At 45.4% G+C, this 16,474-nt stretch overlaps 1 protein-coding gene across 4 annotated transcripts in view; it reads left to right on the forward strand.

Moving 5' to 3' along the window:
* AMOTL1 (angiomotin like 1) overlaps window positions 1–16,474 on the forward strand; it is a 202,163-nt gene that overhangs the window by 62,430 nt on the left and 123,259 nt on the right. The window contains exon 1 of one of the 4 annotated variants that reach the window (XM_018059854.1): window positions 15,880–16,160. The exons of 2 other annotated variants lie outside the window; for them this stretch is intronic. In XM_018059854.1, coding sequence (XP_017915343.1) covers window positions 16,112–16,160 — 49 coding nt within the window. In that variant the 5' untranslated portion in view covers window positions 15,880–16,111. Of the gene's footprint in view, window positions 1–15,879; window positions 16,161–16,474 lie in introns of those variants that run through there. One more of the 4 variants, XM_018059856.1, reaches the window with a different exon arrangement.

The following is a 16,474-nucleotide window of genomic DNA, read 5'->3' on the forward strand; positions in this document are numbered from 1 at the left end:
CCAACCTTCTCATGGATTTTTTTTCCCCTCCTTTTCCGGGAGCTCTTTCAGTGTTGTGTAAATACAAGAAAGCCCAAATTCTTCTTGGAGTAATTCTTTAAAAGCGATTTCCCCCAGGACTTCCCTGATGGTCCAGTACCTGAGACTCCCTGCTCCCAGTGCAGGGGGCCTGGGTTCAATCCCTGGTCAGACAACTAGATCCCACAAGCTACAACTAAAAGATATGGCACACTGCAATGAAGAATCAAGATCCTGCAGGTCATAGCTGAGACCCGGCACAGCCAAATAAATAAATAATTATACAAGAAATTTCCCCAAAATTATTTACACATTTTCCCCAAGTTCTGATCTCCTGAATAAAAGCTATGTCTAAAACTTGCAATACTTATGCCAATAGTTAACTAAAATTTATTTACTCCAGTTCAAATGGCTTTATAAAATGCAGTATATTAATAATAAAAAGAGTTGGGACTTCCCTGACAGTCCAATGGTTGACAGTCTCCTCCTTGCAGTGCAAGGAACGTGGGTTCGATCCCTGGTTGGGGAACTAAGATCCCATATGCCTTGGGGCAACTAAGCCCATGTACCTCAACTACTGAGCCCAAAGACCACAGAGAGAGAGCCTGCGCCCTGCAATTAAAGACCTTGGATGCCGCAACAAAGATCTCACATCCCAAAACTAAGACATAGTGCAGCCAAATTAATTAATTAATTAACTTTACAAAGAGCTAGTTTTTGTGGCGTGCCTTTCACGTATTAGGTGACTCACTAAGAACTTTATGTCAGGCATCTCAAAACAATCCTGTGAGGTAGGCGCTGAGGTAGGAGATTTCCCTGACTTGACAGATGGAGAGCAACAGTTTAGACAAGCTCAGTAACTTGCCAAGTCACATCTGGGGAGTCGGGGAGCCAGGGCTTGAGCCAGTTCTGTTCTCTCTTGCTGGAATTCCTAACCTCTGTCCTCAACTCTGGAGCAAATTATTAGAACCCGGACTCTTGATTCTCAGTGGCAGATACTCAGTGGCAGATTCTTGGCAGAACCATGATTTGTATCCAGGCTTGTTCTTATTAAGTTACTAAGTCATGTCACACTCTTTGTGACCCCATGGACTGCATCACGCCAGGCTTCCTGTCCATCACCATCTCCTGGAGCTTACTCAAACTCATGTCCATCGAGTTGGTGATGCCATCCAACCATCTCATCCTCTGTCATCCCCTTCTCCTCCCGCCCTCAATCTTTCCCAGCATCAGGGTCTTTATCAGTGAGTCAGCTCTTCACATCGGGTGGCCAAAGTATTGGAGCTTCAGCTTCAGCATCATTCTGTCCAATGAATGTTGATTTTCTTTAGATTGATTGGTTTGATCTCCTTGCTGTCCAAGGGCCTGTTTGACTATAATATTATGGGCTGACCCATTTATAATACTGCCTACAGCTTACCAGACACAGCAGGCTGGGCTTGGAGACATGAGGGTGAATAAGACCCAATCTTTCCCTCAGAGACTTGATAACCTAACTCGAGGAGAAAGCTCAATAGACAGAAAAATTTACAATTTAGGAGCTCTGGCTTCTCTAGGCCAGTGGGCACGTACTGACTGTGTGACCTTGTGCAAGTTATCAGACCTTTCTAGGCCTCAGTTTACCCATCTTTGGTATGGGAAGGCAAATACTTCATAGGGTAGAGCTGCATTTATTCACTCAGTTGTGTCCAACTCTTTGTGACCCTTTGGACTGTAGCCTGTCAGACTCCTCTGTCCATGGATTTCCCAGGCAAGAATCCTGGAGTGGGTTGCCTTTTCCTCCTCTAGGGGATCTTCCGGACCCAGGGATTGAACTAGTGTCTCCAGTCTCTCCTCCACTGCAGGTGGATTCTTTACCTGCTGAGCCATCAGGGAAGGGATTAAACGAGATGATCTATGCAAACTATGTGCTTAGCACATATTAACAGTTGGCACTCCAGGAGTGTTTTCAGTTACCTTTTATGATGATGAGTGCTATAAGGGAAGTATTCAAGGAGGCGTGGGACCCCAGGGAAGATGAGCCTGACTCAGCCATGGAGGTCAAGGGGAAGCCAGGCAAGCTTCCTGGAGGAGAGCCACCCTTCACAGCATGAGCTGCAAGAGGAAAGATATAGGGCATGAACAGGTTATGTCTGTGTTAGAACAGCTGGTGGCAGCTAAAGTCAACTCCTCCTCTGGGCTCCCTGAAATTGAGTTCTGAATGCTGGGGTGCAGGTGAATGAGGCAGGATCTTCTCCCTGGCACAAGCCCAGTTTGAGCATGGAAACTCTACAAAGTGAGACTGTAACCCCTTCCTCAAATTCTGTGCACATCCTGTGGGGTCTGTTTGTCCCACTCTTTTATATATATATATATATATAAGATAATTCTCTTCCTTTTAAAATATTTTTATTTATTTATTTGGCTGAATCTGGTCTTAGTTGCAGCACACAGGAGCTTTGTAGCATGCTGGATCTTTCAGTCGTGGCATGCGAACTCTTAGTTGGGGCATGTGGGACCTAGTTCCCTGACCAGGATCGAACCCAGGCCCCCTGCATTGGAAGGGTGGAGTCTTAACCACTGGACCACCAGGGAGGTCCTGTGTTTGTCCCACTTGTTTGGCCCTCAAATTTGGAGTGGTAGGGTTCAGTGGGACAAAGCTGGCAAACCATGTCCTTTTGAATTTCACTGCTTTTTCCATTATAATCATCATTATTTTTGTGACTGTCAACTTAACATTCCAGACTGTTTGCCAAATGAGAGACTGAGGGATCCTCTAAAGCAAGTTTAGAGACACCACCCATGTAGGCAGGTAATGACAGAGGATGAGATGGTTGGATGGCATCACCAACTCAACGGACATGAGTCTGAGTAGGCTCCCGGAGTTGGTGATGGACAGGGAGGCCTGGCGGGCTGCAGTCCGTGGGGTCGCGAAGAGTCGTACACGACTGAGCAACTGAACTGAACTGATTATTACAATCAAAGAAGTTTTAGCTTCTTTGAAAAAGCCGAACCCTTATTTCTTGTTTCTTGTGCCCACTTGTCCATGTTTCTCCTTCTAGAACTTTCACACTCTTTTTTTTTTTTTACTGTGGCCCAACATAAGGATACATTTTATATTAGACTCACACAAATTTGAATATAAATATGACTAAAACAGAAGTTTCGTGGAATAGCCATTACCTCTTATTAGATTGACTGCATCTGATATTTTATATTTTGTCCTATTTTATTTACTTAAAATGTTGATTAACCTGTTCAATTGATTTCCAGTAATGGGTTTTCTACTACTGTTTGAAAAAGAATGCTCTAGAGGTTTTATAGCAAACATAGAGTAAATCTGTTCCTCTTTTTCTGAAAGCTCTAGAGATATTCAAAGATGGCTATCAAATTGTATCTTAATCTCCTCCCTACTACCTCTAATTTTAAAATTAGATTTAATTGATTTACCATATTGTGCTAGTTTCAGGTATACAGCAAAACGATTCAGTTACGCATATATATGTATATTCTTTTTTCTATTTTTCCATTGTAGTTTGTTACAGGATAATGAATATAGTTCCTTGCACTATACAGGAAATCTTTGCTTATCTATTTTGCGTACGGTAGTGTGCATTTGTTAATCCCATACTCCCAATTTATGGTTCCCTCCTTCCCCTCTGTTTACCATATATTTCTTGTTTGTCTTTTTCTGTCTTGTATATAGATTCATATGTATTATTTTGTAGATTCCACCTTTAAGTGACATCATATAACATTTGTCTTTCTCTGTCTGACTTCACTTAGTATATAATCTCTAGGTCTGTCTACCCGTGTTGCTGTGAAATGGCATTATTTCACTCTTTTTGTGGCTGAGTAATATTCCATCGTATATATGGGCCACAGCTTGTTTATCCATTCAGCTGTTGATGGATACCTCGGTTGCTTCCATTTCTTGGCTATTGTAAACAGTGCTGCTATGAACATTTGGGTGTCTATATCTTTTTGAATTAGGGTTTTCCCTGGATGTATGCCCAGGAGTGTGATTGCTAGATTATATGGTAACTTTTATTTTTAGTTTTTAAAAGAACCTGCATACGGTTTTCCACAGTGGCTGTGGGTCTCTTTTTTAACATGCTCTGGTTTGCCATCCCTTTCCATCCTGCTCAACCTCTGCCAGGTGCTTTCTAAGAGAAGAATCTGGTTTTAACTTGTCATTAAGAACTGAGCCTGACCTCACGTATGACTTGACCGATACTTGTCATAGTGGGATCATCAGAACCCTTGACCTCAGACCCCCACCCAAATTAATCTGTTGCTGTTGTTTAGTTGCTCAGTTGTGTCTGACTCTTTTTTGAGCCCATGGACTATAGCCCACCAGGCAAGAATAGTGGAGTGGGTTACCATTTCCTCCTCCAGGGGATCTTCTTGACCCAGGGTAGAACCCGAGTCTCTTACGTCTTCTGCACTGGCAGGCGGATTCTTTACCACAGAGCCTCCAGAAAAGGCCACTCAAGTTAATATCACTCCATTAATCAGTACCCATTGGGTGTGCTTATTTAATTTTTTTATGGACCCAAAATGCTTAATCAAAAAATCCCTCACATTTTTCCTGTTTTGTCTGTTAAGAGTCTCTGGAGATGTGTTTCCTAGCTGGAATGTGGGAGAGGCTCAAATCAAGAAAGATACCATCATTCATATTTCCTGGATCCACCAACCAAATGTTCTTAAACTCAAGACATGTCAAAAGGGACTTTCCAGGCGGTCCAGTGGTTCAGACACTGTGCTTCTGTTGCAGGGGGCACAGGTTTGACCCCTGATCAGGGAACTAAGATCCTGCATGCCACACAGCATGGCCAAAAGAAAAAAAAAAAATGTCAAGAAGAAGCTGTGTGTCTGGCACTGTCTGGCCCATCAATAATTAAAAGTCCTCTAAAATGGCTATATTTTGAAAAAAATGGGTAACAGGTTAGCAATCATTGCTAATAATTATGGAGTTTTTGTTGCATGCTAAGAGCTGGCAGCTTTTCACGAAACTGACTCATGAATTTCTCACAACCCTTTGAGGCAAATACTGTTGTAATTACTACTTTCTCAAAAGAAGAAAACCTGATCTTTAGTCAGTTAATTTGGCCAGTCATGTAACTAATAAGTGACAGAAGGGAAGTTAAGCCCAGAACCATCTCAGTCTTCAGCCTGAGTTTTAAAATACTTAACTGCACCCCACAGAGTGAAAACCACTTCTGCTGGTTTAGAAAGAGATAATGTATGTAACATGCTTCCCCCTACCCAGTACGGGCTCAGTCGTGTGCGACTCTCTGCAACCCCTTGGACAGTAAGTAGTCCACCAGGCTCCTCTGTCCATAGGATTCTCCAGGCAAAAATACTGGGGTGGGTTGCCATTTCCTACTCCGGGGGATCTTTCCAACCCAGGGATCAAACCCTTGTCTCTGACATCTCCTGCATTGTCAGGCAGATTCTTTACCATTAGCACTACCTGGGAAGCCCTGTAACATACTTTGGGCATTGCATTTGTGGGGGCTTAATAGAGCTTCTTCCGTCTCCTAAGGAAAGAGAAGAACTTAATAACAAGTTCAGGTCCCTAGCAGCCCTCAAGAGGCAAGAGAAAGAAAGTGTTAGTCTCTCAGTCGTGTCCAAATCTTTGCCACCCCATGGACTGTAGCCCGCCAGGCTCCTCTGTCCATTGGATTCTCCAAGCAAGAATACTGGAGGGGGTTGCCAGTCCCTTCTCTGGGGGATCTTTCCAACGCAGAGATTGAACCTGGGTCTCCCACACTGCATGCAGATTCTTTACCATCTAAGCCACTGGGGAAGCCCAGGTGACAACTGTCTGTATCCATCACTGACTGCACGGGGTAGGCCCCAGAGTGCTTTGCAGTGGCGTGGTGGGTGTGGGGCCAGGGAAGCATCTCTCCTCTCCAGGGGAGCTTGGAGGAGGGGACGTGTGCTTGGGAGGCTACAAAGTGTAGCGGCAAGATCAAGAGCTCTGCGCTGAAGAACAGGTTTGAAACCTGGCCCTGTCACTTTAGAGCCATGTGATCTTGGAAGATTCCCATAACCTGGCCCAGCCTCTTTCCCTCAGGTGTAAAACACAGGTAATGATGCCTCCCATGCAGTGTGTCATGTACCGATGAAACAAGGTTAACACACATAACGCACGACATCACCTGGGACACAGGAGATGCTCCTCCGTACTTGCTTGCTCCAGAAAGAAAACTGAGTTTTGATCAATCTCCTCCTACAGTATCACTTACCTGATCCCTCATTTAGGTTGGGATTCTAAGTGCATTGAAATGTAGGTCCTCAAATATTCTAAACCTGGGGTTCTCAAAGTGTGGTCCAGACCAGCAGCATCAGCAGCATCTGGGAGCTTGTTAGAAGTGCAATCCTTGGACCCTACTCTGACCAACAGAATCAGAAACTCCATGGTGGGGCACAGCAGTCTGTTTCAGTAAGCTCTTCTGGTGACTTTCATGCAGCTAAAGTTTAAGAACCACTGCCCTGTAGGCACTGAGCATCCTGAGTCTTCCTCTGTTTTCAGCAGGACTCACTTGAAGGCTCTAGAGAGCCTGCACCTTTCATGTGGTTAGGTGACCAATGTAGAGTTCATGTTCAGGTTGTTCCCATCTTAAACTTTTTACAGTTCAGTTCAGTTCAGTCACTTTGCAATCCCATGGACTGCAGTACACCAGGCCTCCCTGTCCATCACCATCTCCTGGAGCTTACTCAAACTCATGTTCATCAAGTCCGTGATGCCATCCAACCATCTCATCTTCTGTCATCCCCTTCTTCTCCTGCCTTCAATCTTGCCCAGCATCAGGGTCTTTTAAAATGAGTCAGTTCTTCGCATCAGGTAGCCAAAGTATTGAAATTTCAGCTTCAGCATCAGTCCTTCCAATGAAAATTCAGGACTGATTTCCTTTAGGATGGACTGGTTGGATCTGCAGTCCAAGGGACTCTCAAGAGTCTTTTGCAATACCACAGATCAAAAGCATCAGTTCTTCAGTGCTCAGCTTTCTTTATAGTCCAACTCTGACATCCATACATGACTACTGGAAAAACCATAGCTTTGACTAGATGGACTTTCGTTGGCAAAGTAATGTCTCTGCTTTTTAATATGCTGTCTAGGTTGCTTATAACTTTTCTTCCAAGGAGCAAGCGTCTCTTAATTTCATGGCTGCAGTTACCATCTGCAGTGATTTTGGAGCCTGCAAAAATAAAGCCTGTTACTGTTTCCACTGTTTCCCCATCTATTTGTCATGAAGTGGTGGGACCGGATGCCATGATCTTCGTTTTCTGAATGTTGAGCTTTAAGCCAACTTTTTCACTCTCCTCTTTCACGTTCATCAAGAGGCTCTTTAGTTCTTCTTTGCTTTCTGCCATAAGGGTGGTTTCATCTGCATATGGTTATTGATATTTCTCCTGGCAATCTTGATTCCAGCTTGAGCTTCTTCCAGCCCAGAGTTTCTCATGATGTACTCTGCATATAAGTTAAATAAGCAGGGTGACACCAAACAGCCTTCACATACTCCTTTCCTGATTTGGAACCAGTCCATTGTTTCATGTCCAGTTCTAACTGTTGCTTCTTGACCTGCATACAGATTTCTCAAGAGGCAGGTCAGGTGGTCTGGTATTCCCATCTCTTGAAGAATTCTCCACAGTTTACTGTGATCCACACAGTCAAAGGCTATGGCATAGTCAATAAAGCAGAAGTTGATGTTTTTCTGAAATTCTCTTGCTTTTTCAATGATCCAGTGGATGTTGTCAATTTGATCTCTGGTTCCTCTGCCTTTTCTAAATCTAGCTTGAATATCTGGAAGTTCACAGTTCACGTACTGTTGAAGCCTGGCTTGGAGAATTTTGAGCATTACTTTGCTAGCGTGTGAGATGAGCCAAATTGGTCATTTTCTGCTGTTCCTTTTCTCTGTTCCACTTAATTTGAAACTCATGTTGCTGGAGACTCATAAAGTATACATCCTAAAGTTAAAGTGTTAATCTCTCAGTCGTGTCCAACTCTTTGCAACCCTATGGATTGTAGTCTGCCAGGCTCCTCCATCCATGGAATTCTCCAGGCAAGAATACTGGAGTGGGTTGCCATTTCCATCTCCAGGGTCTGTTCCCAACCCAGGGACTGAACCAGGGTCTCCTGCATTGCAGGCAGATTCTCCACCATCTGAGCCACCAGGGAAGGATGATTGGAAAGGGACCATTCCCACAGGCTGGTAGCTCAGTTGGTAAAGAATCTGCCTGCAGTGTGGGGGACCCCAGTTTGACTCCTGAGTTTGGAAGATCCCTTGGAGAAGGGATAGGCTATCCACTCCAGTATTCTTGAGCTTCTCTCATGGCTCAGCTGGTTAGGAATCTGCCTGCAATGCTGGAGACCTGAGTTTGAACCTGAGTTAGGAAGATCCCCTGGAAAAGGGAATGGCTACCCACTCCGAAATTCTGGCCTGTAGAATTCCATGGACTGTCCTTGGGGTCGCAAAGAGTCAGACATGACTGAGTGGCTTTCACTTCCTAATGGAGAAGGAAATGGCAACCAATTTCAGTATTCTTGCCTGGGAAATCCCATGGACAGAGCCACCTGGCAGACTACAGCCCATGGGGTCGCAAAGATCTGGCATGACTTAACAACTAACACACGTAACCTTCCTGAGGAACTCATCCCGGGGTGCTCTGGCCTGGGTCCCTACAGGCACCCCTTGCTTTGCCTCCTTTAAGCTCCTTCTTAAGGCTATTTGCTCAACGGGACTGTTCTGCATCCTCTTCTTTGTCACCTTGGAGAAGCCTTCCTTTCCACTCCCTCTCAGTAGCTACTCTGTCCATCACTAATCTTTGTTATTGAACCCTGTTCCTTTTCTTCATCACAGGTAGGCCCGTTTGTAGTTATAGATGTATGTGCATTGTAATGAGCAGGGCCTGTGGTAGGGTATCTGCACACCTAGTGGAGGGTGTGGCTTATTCAACGTAATTGATAATATTTTTTGAGTAAATGAATGAATAAATGAACCACTGCCGCTCTCACATGGTTCTGCCTCCTTTCAAACCCTGTTGTGCTTTCTGTTATTTCGTTCACGTAGTCTTTCTGTTTAGGACTTAATTTTTTTTCGAGTTATTTCTAATTTTTCCCCTCCTGACCTTGGACTTTCCTGAAGATTATGTTCTGCTTAGCATAATACTGGCTCTGTCACTGACGCACAATAAGTAATTTTTGATTTCTGGATGGATCACGTATAAGATGTGAATTTTAACTCCTCACCCCCACTGCTGGGAAAGATTGAAGGCAGGAGGAGAAGGGGGCAACAGAGAATGAGATGGTCCGATGGCATCAACGACTCAATGGGCATGAATCTGAGCAAACTCCAGGAGATAGTGAAGGACAGGGAAGCCTGGTGTGCTGCAGTTCATGGGGTCGCAAAAGGTCGGACATGACTGAGCAACTGAACAACCACAAAAACCCCCACTCTGAGATTATGCTGTAAAAGAATTTTTTTCTCTTGAATTGAACCATACGGAATGGCTGGAGTCCTTGGGAATGGTGAGAGCTTCCCCATTTCTTTGTCTTTGGCATTTAAGGTACAAGATGTACTGGAAGATGTTCTTGTCTTTAATACATATTCTAGAAAGAGAAGAACTAGATAGGCTGGATAGGCCGTGGAGGGGCCATTCTTCTCGCTGTTCTTTCTAGCTATGAACAGAGAGGACATGTTTTTGGAATAAAACACACCAGCATACTTTTCAGAATGGTAACTGTAAGCAATCATAAGTGTAAACATTCTGATCGAAGTTATCTCCAGTTATAACAGTCCTTGTTTTTAATAGTGATTGTTTGTTGCTGTTGTTTTAGAAACTCAGTATGATTCCAGGTTTTAGGGAAAAAAGACACTTTCTGTACCATCTTTGGAAACAGAATAAAACCTAACTAGTTTTTTGTTCATGAAGAGAGAAAGAGAAAGAAATTGTCATAATATAACATAAACTGTAGAATGAACAAAAGTGAGGCTGGCTCATATTAGTAATGCAATTGGATTCACCCAACAACTCAATGGAATGATCAATATAGTTAGAAGCTTGGGAGCTTGTAAGCTGGGCAACATTAACTACTCAGCTAATTTAGACGTTCTTAACCAGGGGCAGTTTTGCCCACAGGAGACATTTGGCAATGTCTGGAGCCAGTATTCCCTGGAGAAGGAAATGGCAACCCATTCCATTATTCTTGCCTGGAAATCGCAGGGACAGAGGAGCCCGGTGGTCCATTGGATCATAGAAAAAGCTAGAGAATTCTAGAAAAACATCTACTTCTGCTTCATTGACCACACTTAAGCCTTTGACTGTGTGGATCACAACAAACTGTGGAAAATTCTTAAAAAGATGGGAATACCAGACCACCTGATCTGCCTCTTGAGAAATCTGCGTGCAGGTCAAGAAGCAACAGTTAGAACTAGGCATGAAACAATGGACTGATTCCAAATTGGGAAAGGAGTACCTCAAGGCTGTATATTGTCACCCTGCTTATTTAACTTATATGCAGAGTACATCATGCGAAATGCAGGGCTGGATGAAGCACAAGCTGGAATCAAAGTTTCCAGGAGAAATATCAATAGCCAGATGACATTACCAGATACACAGATGACATTATCCTTAAGGCAAAAAGTGAAGAGGAATTAAACAGTCTCCTGATGAAGGTGAAAGAAGAGTGTGAAAAAGCTGGCTTAAAACTCAACATTCAAAAATTGCCAAAGATCATGGCATCATAGTCTCATCACCTTATAGCAAATTGATGGGGACACAATGGAAACAGTGACAGACTTTATTTTCTTGGGCTCCAAAATCACTGCAGATGGTGACTGCAGCCATGAAATTAAAAGACGCTTGCTCCTTGGAAGAGAAGCTATGACAAGCCTTGACAGCATGTTACAAAGCAGACATATTACTTTGCCAACAGAGGTCCATCTGGTTAAAGCAATAGTTTGGATGGATGTGAGAGTTGGACCATAAAGAAAGCTGAGCACCACAAAATTAATGCTTTTGAACTATGATGCTGAAGAAGACTTTTGAGAGTTAAACTTGGATGGCAAGGAGATCAAACCAGTCCATCCTAAAGGAAATCAACCTTAACTAGTCATTGGAAGGACTGATGCTGAAACTGAAGCTCCAATACTTTGGCCACCTGATGTGAAGACCTGACTCATTGGAAAAGACCCTGGTGCTGGAAAGATTGAGGGCAGGAGAAGAAGGGGACAACAGAGGATGAGATGGTTGGATGGCATCACTAATTCAATGGAGATGAGTTTGAGCAAACTCCAGGAGATAGTGAAGGACAGGGAAGCCTGGCGCCCTGCAGTCCATGGAGTCACAAAGAGTTGGACACGACTGAGCGACTGAACAATGACGAGACGTTATTAGTTGCCACAACGTGGAGTGGGAAGGTTGCTACTGGCATCACATGGGTAGAGGCAGGGATGCTGCTAAGCATCTAACAATGCAGAAGGCAGTCCTCATCACAAAAAATCTCAACCCCAAATGTCACACGTGCCAAGGTTGAGAAACCTTGAAACAACCATTCAGCCAAAACAGTATGAGCTTTCAATATTCTGAAAGTTTCTGTAGTAAGAATAGAAAATAACAATGATTATCATTTAATAAATACCTGTGACATGCCAGGCGCTTTATATTCTGAGCTACTGAGTGTCTCAGTCAGGATCTTGGGTTTGTTTGCAGCTAACGTCTCTCCTCTTCCTTATGAGCTTTCTAATGTCGGTGCATTTCCCCTGTACATGATGGTATCCACCCTCTGCTTCTTGTGTTTTATATAGATCAGATTATGTGTTTAATGGGCTTCCCAGGTGGTGCTACTGGTAAAGAACCTGCCTGCCAATGTAGGAGACATGAGAAACTCAGGTTCAATCCCTGGGTAGGGAAGATCCCCTGGAGTAGGGCCTGGCAACCCACTCCAGTGTTCTCGCCTGGAGGTTCCCCTGGACAGAGGAGCCTGGTGGACTACAGTCCATGGGGTCACAAAGAGTCAGACATGACTGAAGAGACTTAGCACACACGCACATGTGTTTAATGAATATTAGGTAGTGTGCTCAGAAGAGAAAGCCATGAGGCAAGAAGAGACCAGTGTGTCACCATGGGTGTGAAGCTGAAACATCCAGACAAACCGGCCTCATATCCATCATTCACTCAATGAACCAAATGCCTGCGTAGGATGACAGCACAGAGCCTGGCCCTGCTTGTTTTATTGTTCAGTTGCTCAGTCGTGTCCGACTCTTTGCGACCCCAGGGACTGTGGCACGCCAGGCTTCCTTGTCCTTCACTGTCTCCTGGAGTTTGCTCAGACTCACGTCCATTGAGTCAGTGATGCCATCCAGCCATCTCATCCTCTGTCGCCCCCTTCTCATCCTGCCCTCAGTCTTTCCCAGCATCAGGGTCTTTTCTAATGAGTCAGCTCTTCACATCAGGTGGCCAAAGTACTGGAACTTCAGCTTCAGCATCAATCCTTCCAATGAATGTTCAGGGCTGATTTCCTTTAGGATGGACTGGTTTGATCTTGCAGTCCAAGAAACTCTCAAGAGTCTTCTCCAGCACCACAGTTTGAAAGCAATGTAGGGTATGTAGGTCCAAAACCACAGATGCTGACTCATTAACTACCTTTCTGCCCGTAGAGCTGCATTCAGTTTTTAGTGTAAACATACCTTGTTTCTATTTGGTCCCAATCATAGTTGGAATCTGAAACCAAATATATGTAAAATGTTATTGATGACCTCTTACTGGTCAAGTCCAAAGTGTTTTTCTCAGGTTTTAACGCCTGAAAAATAGTCACATATATTTGATGTAGAAGACTATTCATTTTCTGTATTTGATATAGTGATTATTAATGGTTGAGAAAATTAAAATGTTTGGCTTGCCAAATTAATCATCACTCGGATCAATTTGAAAATTCTAGGTGTCGTCTGCTTGATTGGATCAGCAGATTCTTGAGCCCACATACTGTGCCTGTCACTTCTTCAGAAGCCTAAGAATCTGTAGTATTTGATAGCATCTTCTTAAAACCCCCTCTGTCTTGCTGCTGCTGCTGCTTCTAAGTTGCTTCAGTTGTGTCCAACTCTGTGCGACCCCATAGACGGCAGCCTACCAGGCTCCCCCGTCCCTGGGATTACATGCCTTTAAACCTTCCTAGCTCTTCTACTGGACTTCCCTGGTGGCTCAGATGGTAAAGTGTCTGCCTACAACGTGGAAGACCCATGTTCTTCCCAAGCTCCTGCCTCTTCTGCCTCCTTCTTCCCTGAATTTTCTGTTATGGGCATTCTCCAAGTAAACTGATCTTCCCAGTTTCATCTCTTTTTCTCTATAATTCTGTTCTTGACTTCTCAGCTAAGGCCCTTGTGCCTTATTTTCTCTTGCTCAGAGGACAGGAAGCCCTTCAACATCTTTCTCAAACCAGTTTTCCCTCTCAGTTCTTCTTCCATCCTTGGTCCATCCTTTGGATTAACTCATTTATAAATCTTCCAAGAATGATCCATTCTTTCTATGACCCAGCCACAAAATCCGAGTTAACTTGATTACTTTGTTCTTTCTCCCAGGATAGCTGTCCAGTCAATGAAAAGAGATAAAATGTTAACTTCAAAGATTTGGTTATTTTCCCTTTATTTGGTATCTTCAGAGATTTGGTATCTCTCTTTTCTACCTCCTTTGCCCAACCTCACGTGTCATTGTTTTCTGCAGCTATTTCCCCGATGGGCTTCCTATCTCCAGGGCTATTGGAGTGTTGCTTGAAATAATAGCAAATGTTTGTTGAGCACTTATGTGCATTGTGCTATTTTATATTTACTACTTTATTCAGTTCCTACAACCACCTCGTGAGGTTTGATGCTATTTCCCTGATCTTGCAAAGGAAGAAACTGAGATTTAGCAAAGTTAGGTGACTTGCCCAAGTGTCCGCAGATAGAGTGGTGGAACTGTGACTCACCAATCCATCTAGGTTTCATTCCAGTGGATACTTTTAACTATTAAATTCTGCTGTCTCTCGGGATATAGTGATATAGAATCATGGGCAATTAATACATTTTAGTTTCCTTCCTACTTTTCCTCTTCTTTCTATACATCATTCTCCCTCAGCCTATGTTAGTCACTTAGTCACGACTGACTGTGACCCTATGGACTGTAGCCCATCAGGCTCCTCTGTCCATGGGATTCTCCAGGCAAAGTACTGGAGTGGGTTGCCAGTCCCTTCTCCAGAGGATCTTCTTGACCCAGGGATGGAACCCAGTCTCTTGCATTGCAGGCAGACTCTTTACCATCTCAACCACCAAGGAAGCTTGATTTGAAGAAGCCCCAGCCGATGCTAAATCCCTACAAATGCCAGTGGCTCTGAGCTCCAGAACCCTTCACGGCTCTCCTTTCTCCTGCATGTAGCTCAGTCCTCTCAGTTTTTCCAAGTATCTTCAGTGCTTTCCTGCTTTGTGGTGACATATTTTGTTATTTTAAATAAATAAATCCTTGAAGGGGTGGTTAGCTGCTGTTTCTTTTGTGTGTTATCAAGTACTAGGGTATCAAACTCTAAATGTGATAGGTATTTGGTAAATAATTGTTATATATTATTGCACCTTGATGCTTTTAAACTGTGGTGTTGGAAAAGACTCTTGAGAGTCCCTTGGACTGCAAGGAGATCAAGCCAGTCAATCCTAAAGGAAATCAGTCCTGAATATTCATTGGAAGGACTGATACTGAAGCTGAATCTCCAATACTTTGGCCACCTGATGTGAAGAACTGACTCATTGGAAAAGACCCTGATGCTGGGAAAGATAGAAGGTGGGAGGAAAAGGGGACAACAGAGGATGAGATGGTTGGATGGCATCACTGACTCGATGGACGTGAGTTTGAGCAAGCTCCGGGAGTTGGTGATGGACAGGGAAGCCTGGCATGCTGCAGTCCATTGGGGTCACGAAGTGTCAGGACTTCGTGACTGAACAACAACAAATCTTGAGAGCAGAGGTTCCTGAACCATTAGGGATGTATTAGGAGAACAGACTGGAATCAGAAGGGCACACAACCCACTAGGATTGAGTGGAGAAGTAAAACTGCTGGTGGACTGGTTAGCTCATTGCCTCAGTCCAGGCAGGAATCCCTGAAAGAACCCTGGTCTAGAGAGGAGCACAGGGTGAGAGGTTTGGAATGCCCTGACTCTCCTCCGCTGAGCAGCAGAGCCAGCTCCTGGAAACTAGGGAGAATGTTACAAGATGTGGGTGAGTTTCGGGTCCCCAGATCAAGGCTCCAGAGATGCATTAATTGGATATGCAGGAGCGGTTGAGGAGTATTATACTCAATATTGCCTGACTTAAGACTTGAGGCAGAATCAGCAACCTTTTCCCAGAGTTCCTTTCTTTGCCTCGACTCCTAGAGGGGGTATGACCACCGGTTGCAGGCTCTCGGGTTGTAGAATCTGTTTTGGCCCTTCTGCTTGTCAACGGAGCCCATCGCAGCGGCTGGTCGCCCAATCCCAGTGCGTGATAGAAGCCCTGGAGACCAGGGCAATGCAGAGAGAAAACTCTGGCCACTTTTCATCTGAAAATGCTTCTTAAGAAGAAGAAGAAGAAAAAAAGAATCCTATAGAGACCTCATCTGGACTTTGAGGGCAGATCGGGAAAACGATTTCGGCCGGAGTTGGCCTGGTGGGGAGGAAGAGAAAGTCGCAGGAAGGAGACCGAATCGAGAGAGGCCGTCGCCCTCCTCACTCCGGGGCGGACACAGGAGCTGGAGCCCTGGGCGGCGGCAGCAGGCGGTCTCCGTGGCCTGGGGAGGGGCGGCGAGCGGGTGCAGGCGGGCTCTAGGGCCCAGCGGCCGGGCGCCCGGCGGGGGTGGAGTGTAGGGTTACGCGGACCAGCCCGGACCACCCTCCCCGGGCGGCGGCGCGGGCGCGGGGCGCTCTAGGACCCAGAGGCGGCGCTGGGGTTTGGGGCTGGAGGGGAAGCCCCGGGCTGGTCTCCGCTTCCCGTGTGAATGGGGGCGATCGCCGGGCGCCGCTTCCGCAGGCTGCCCCCACGCCGTGCCCTGCTCGCTGCCTGGCGGCCGCCGTCCCCAGTCACGGAGCTGAGCTGGCCATGATCGCCTCATGTGGAGGGCAAAGTTGCGCCGGGGAACTTGTGAGTCTGCGGTGAGAGGTAACCAGTCCCCGGTCGGGGTGCAGGGAGGGGCGCCCCCGAGTCTCCAGCGCCGAGGACCCAGCCGATCGATGCTCTCCGCCCCCAGCCACTCCGGGCCGGGGGAGGCGGTTGGGGGAGAGCTCCTTTCCCGGGGGGCTCCGGGCTGAGGTCGGCCCGACTCCAGAGCGACTTGGGCAGCCTTTTTTCGGCCCCGGGGACCGAGAGTGCCCGCCACCGGAATCTTGATCTCCCTCACCCAGATTACTTAAAAAAAAAAAAAAAAATTAGAACTCCGTTTCCGCGCCACTCTGCAGGCCCCAGACTGGGAGTCG

The sequence above is a fragment of the Capra hircus genome, chromosome 15 (genome assembly GCF_001704415.2).
Source record: "Capra hircus breed San Clemente chromosome 15, ASM170441v1, whole genome shotgun sequence".
NCBI classification, from domain to species: domain Eukaryota; kingdom Metazoa; phylum Chordata; class Mammalia; order Artiodactyla; family Bovidae; genus Capra; species Capra hircus.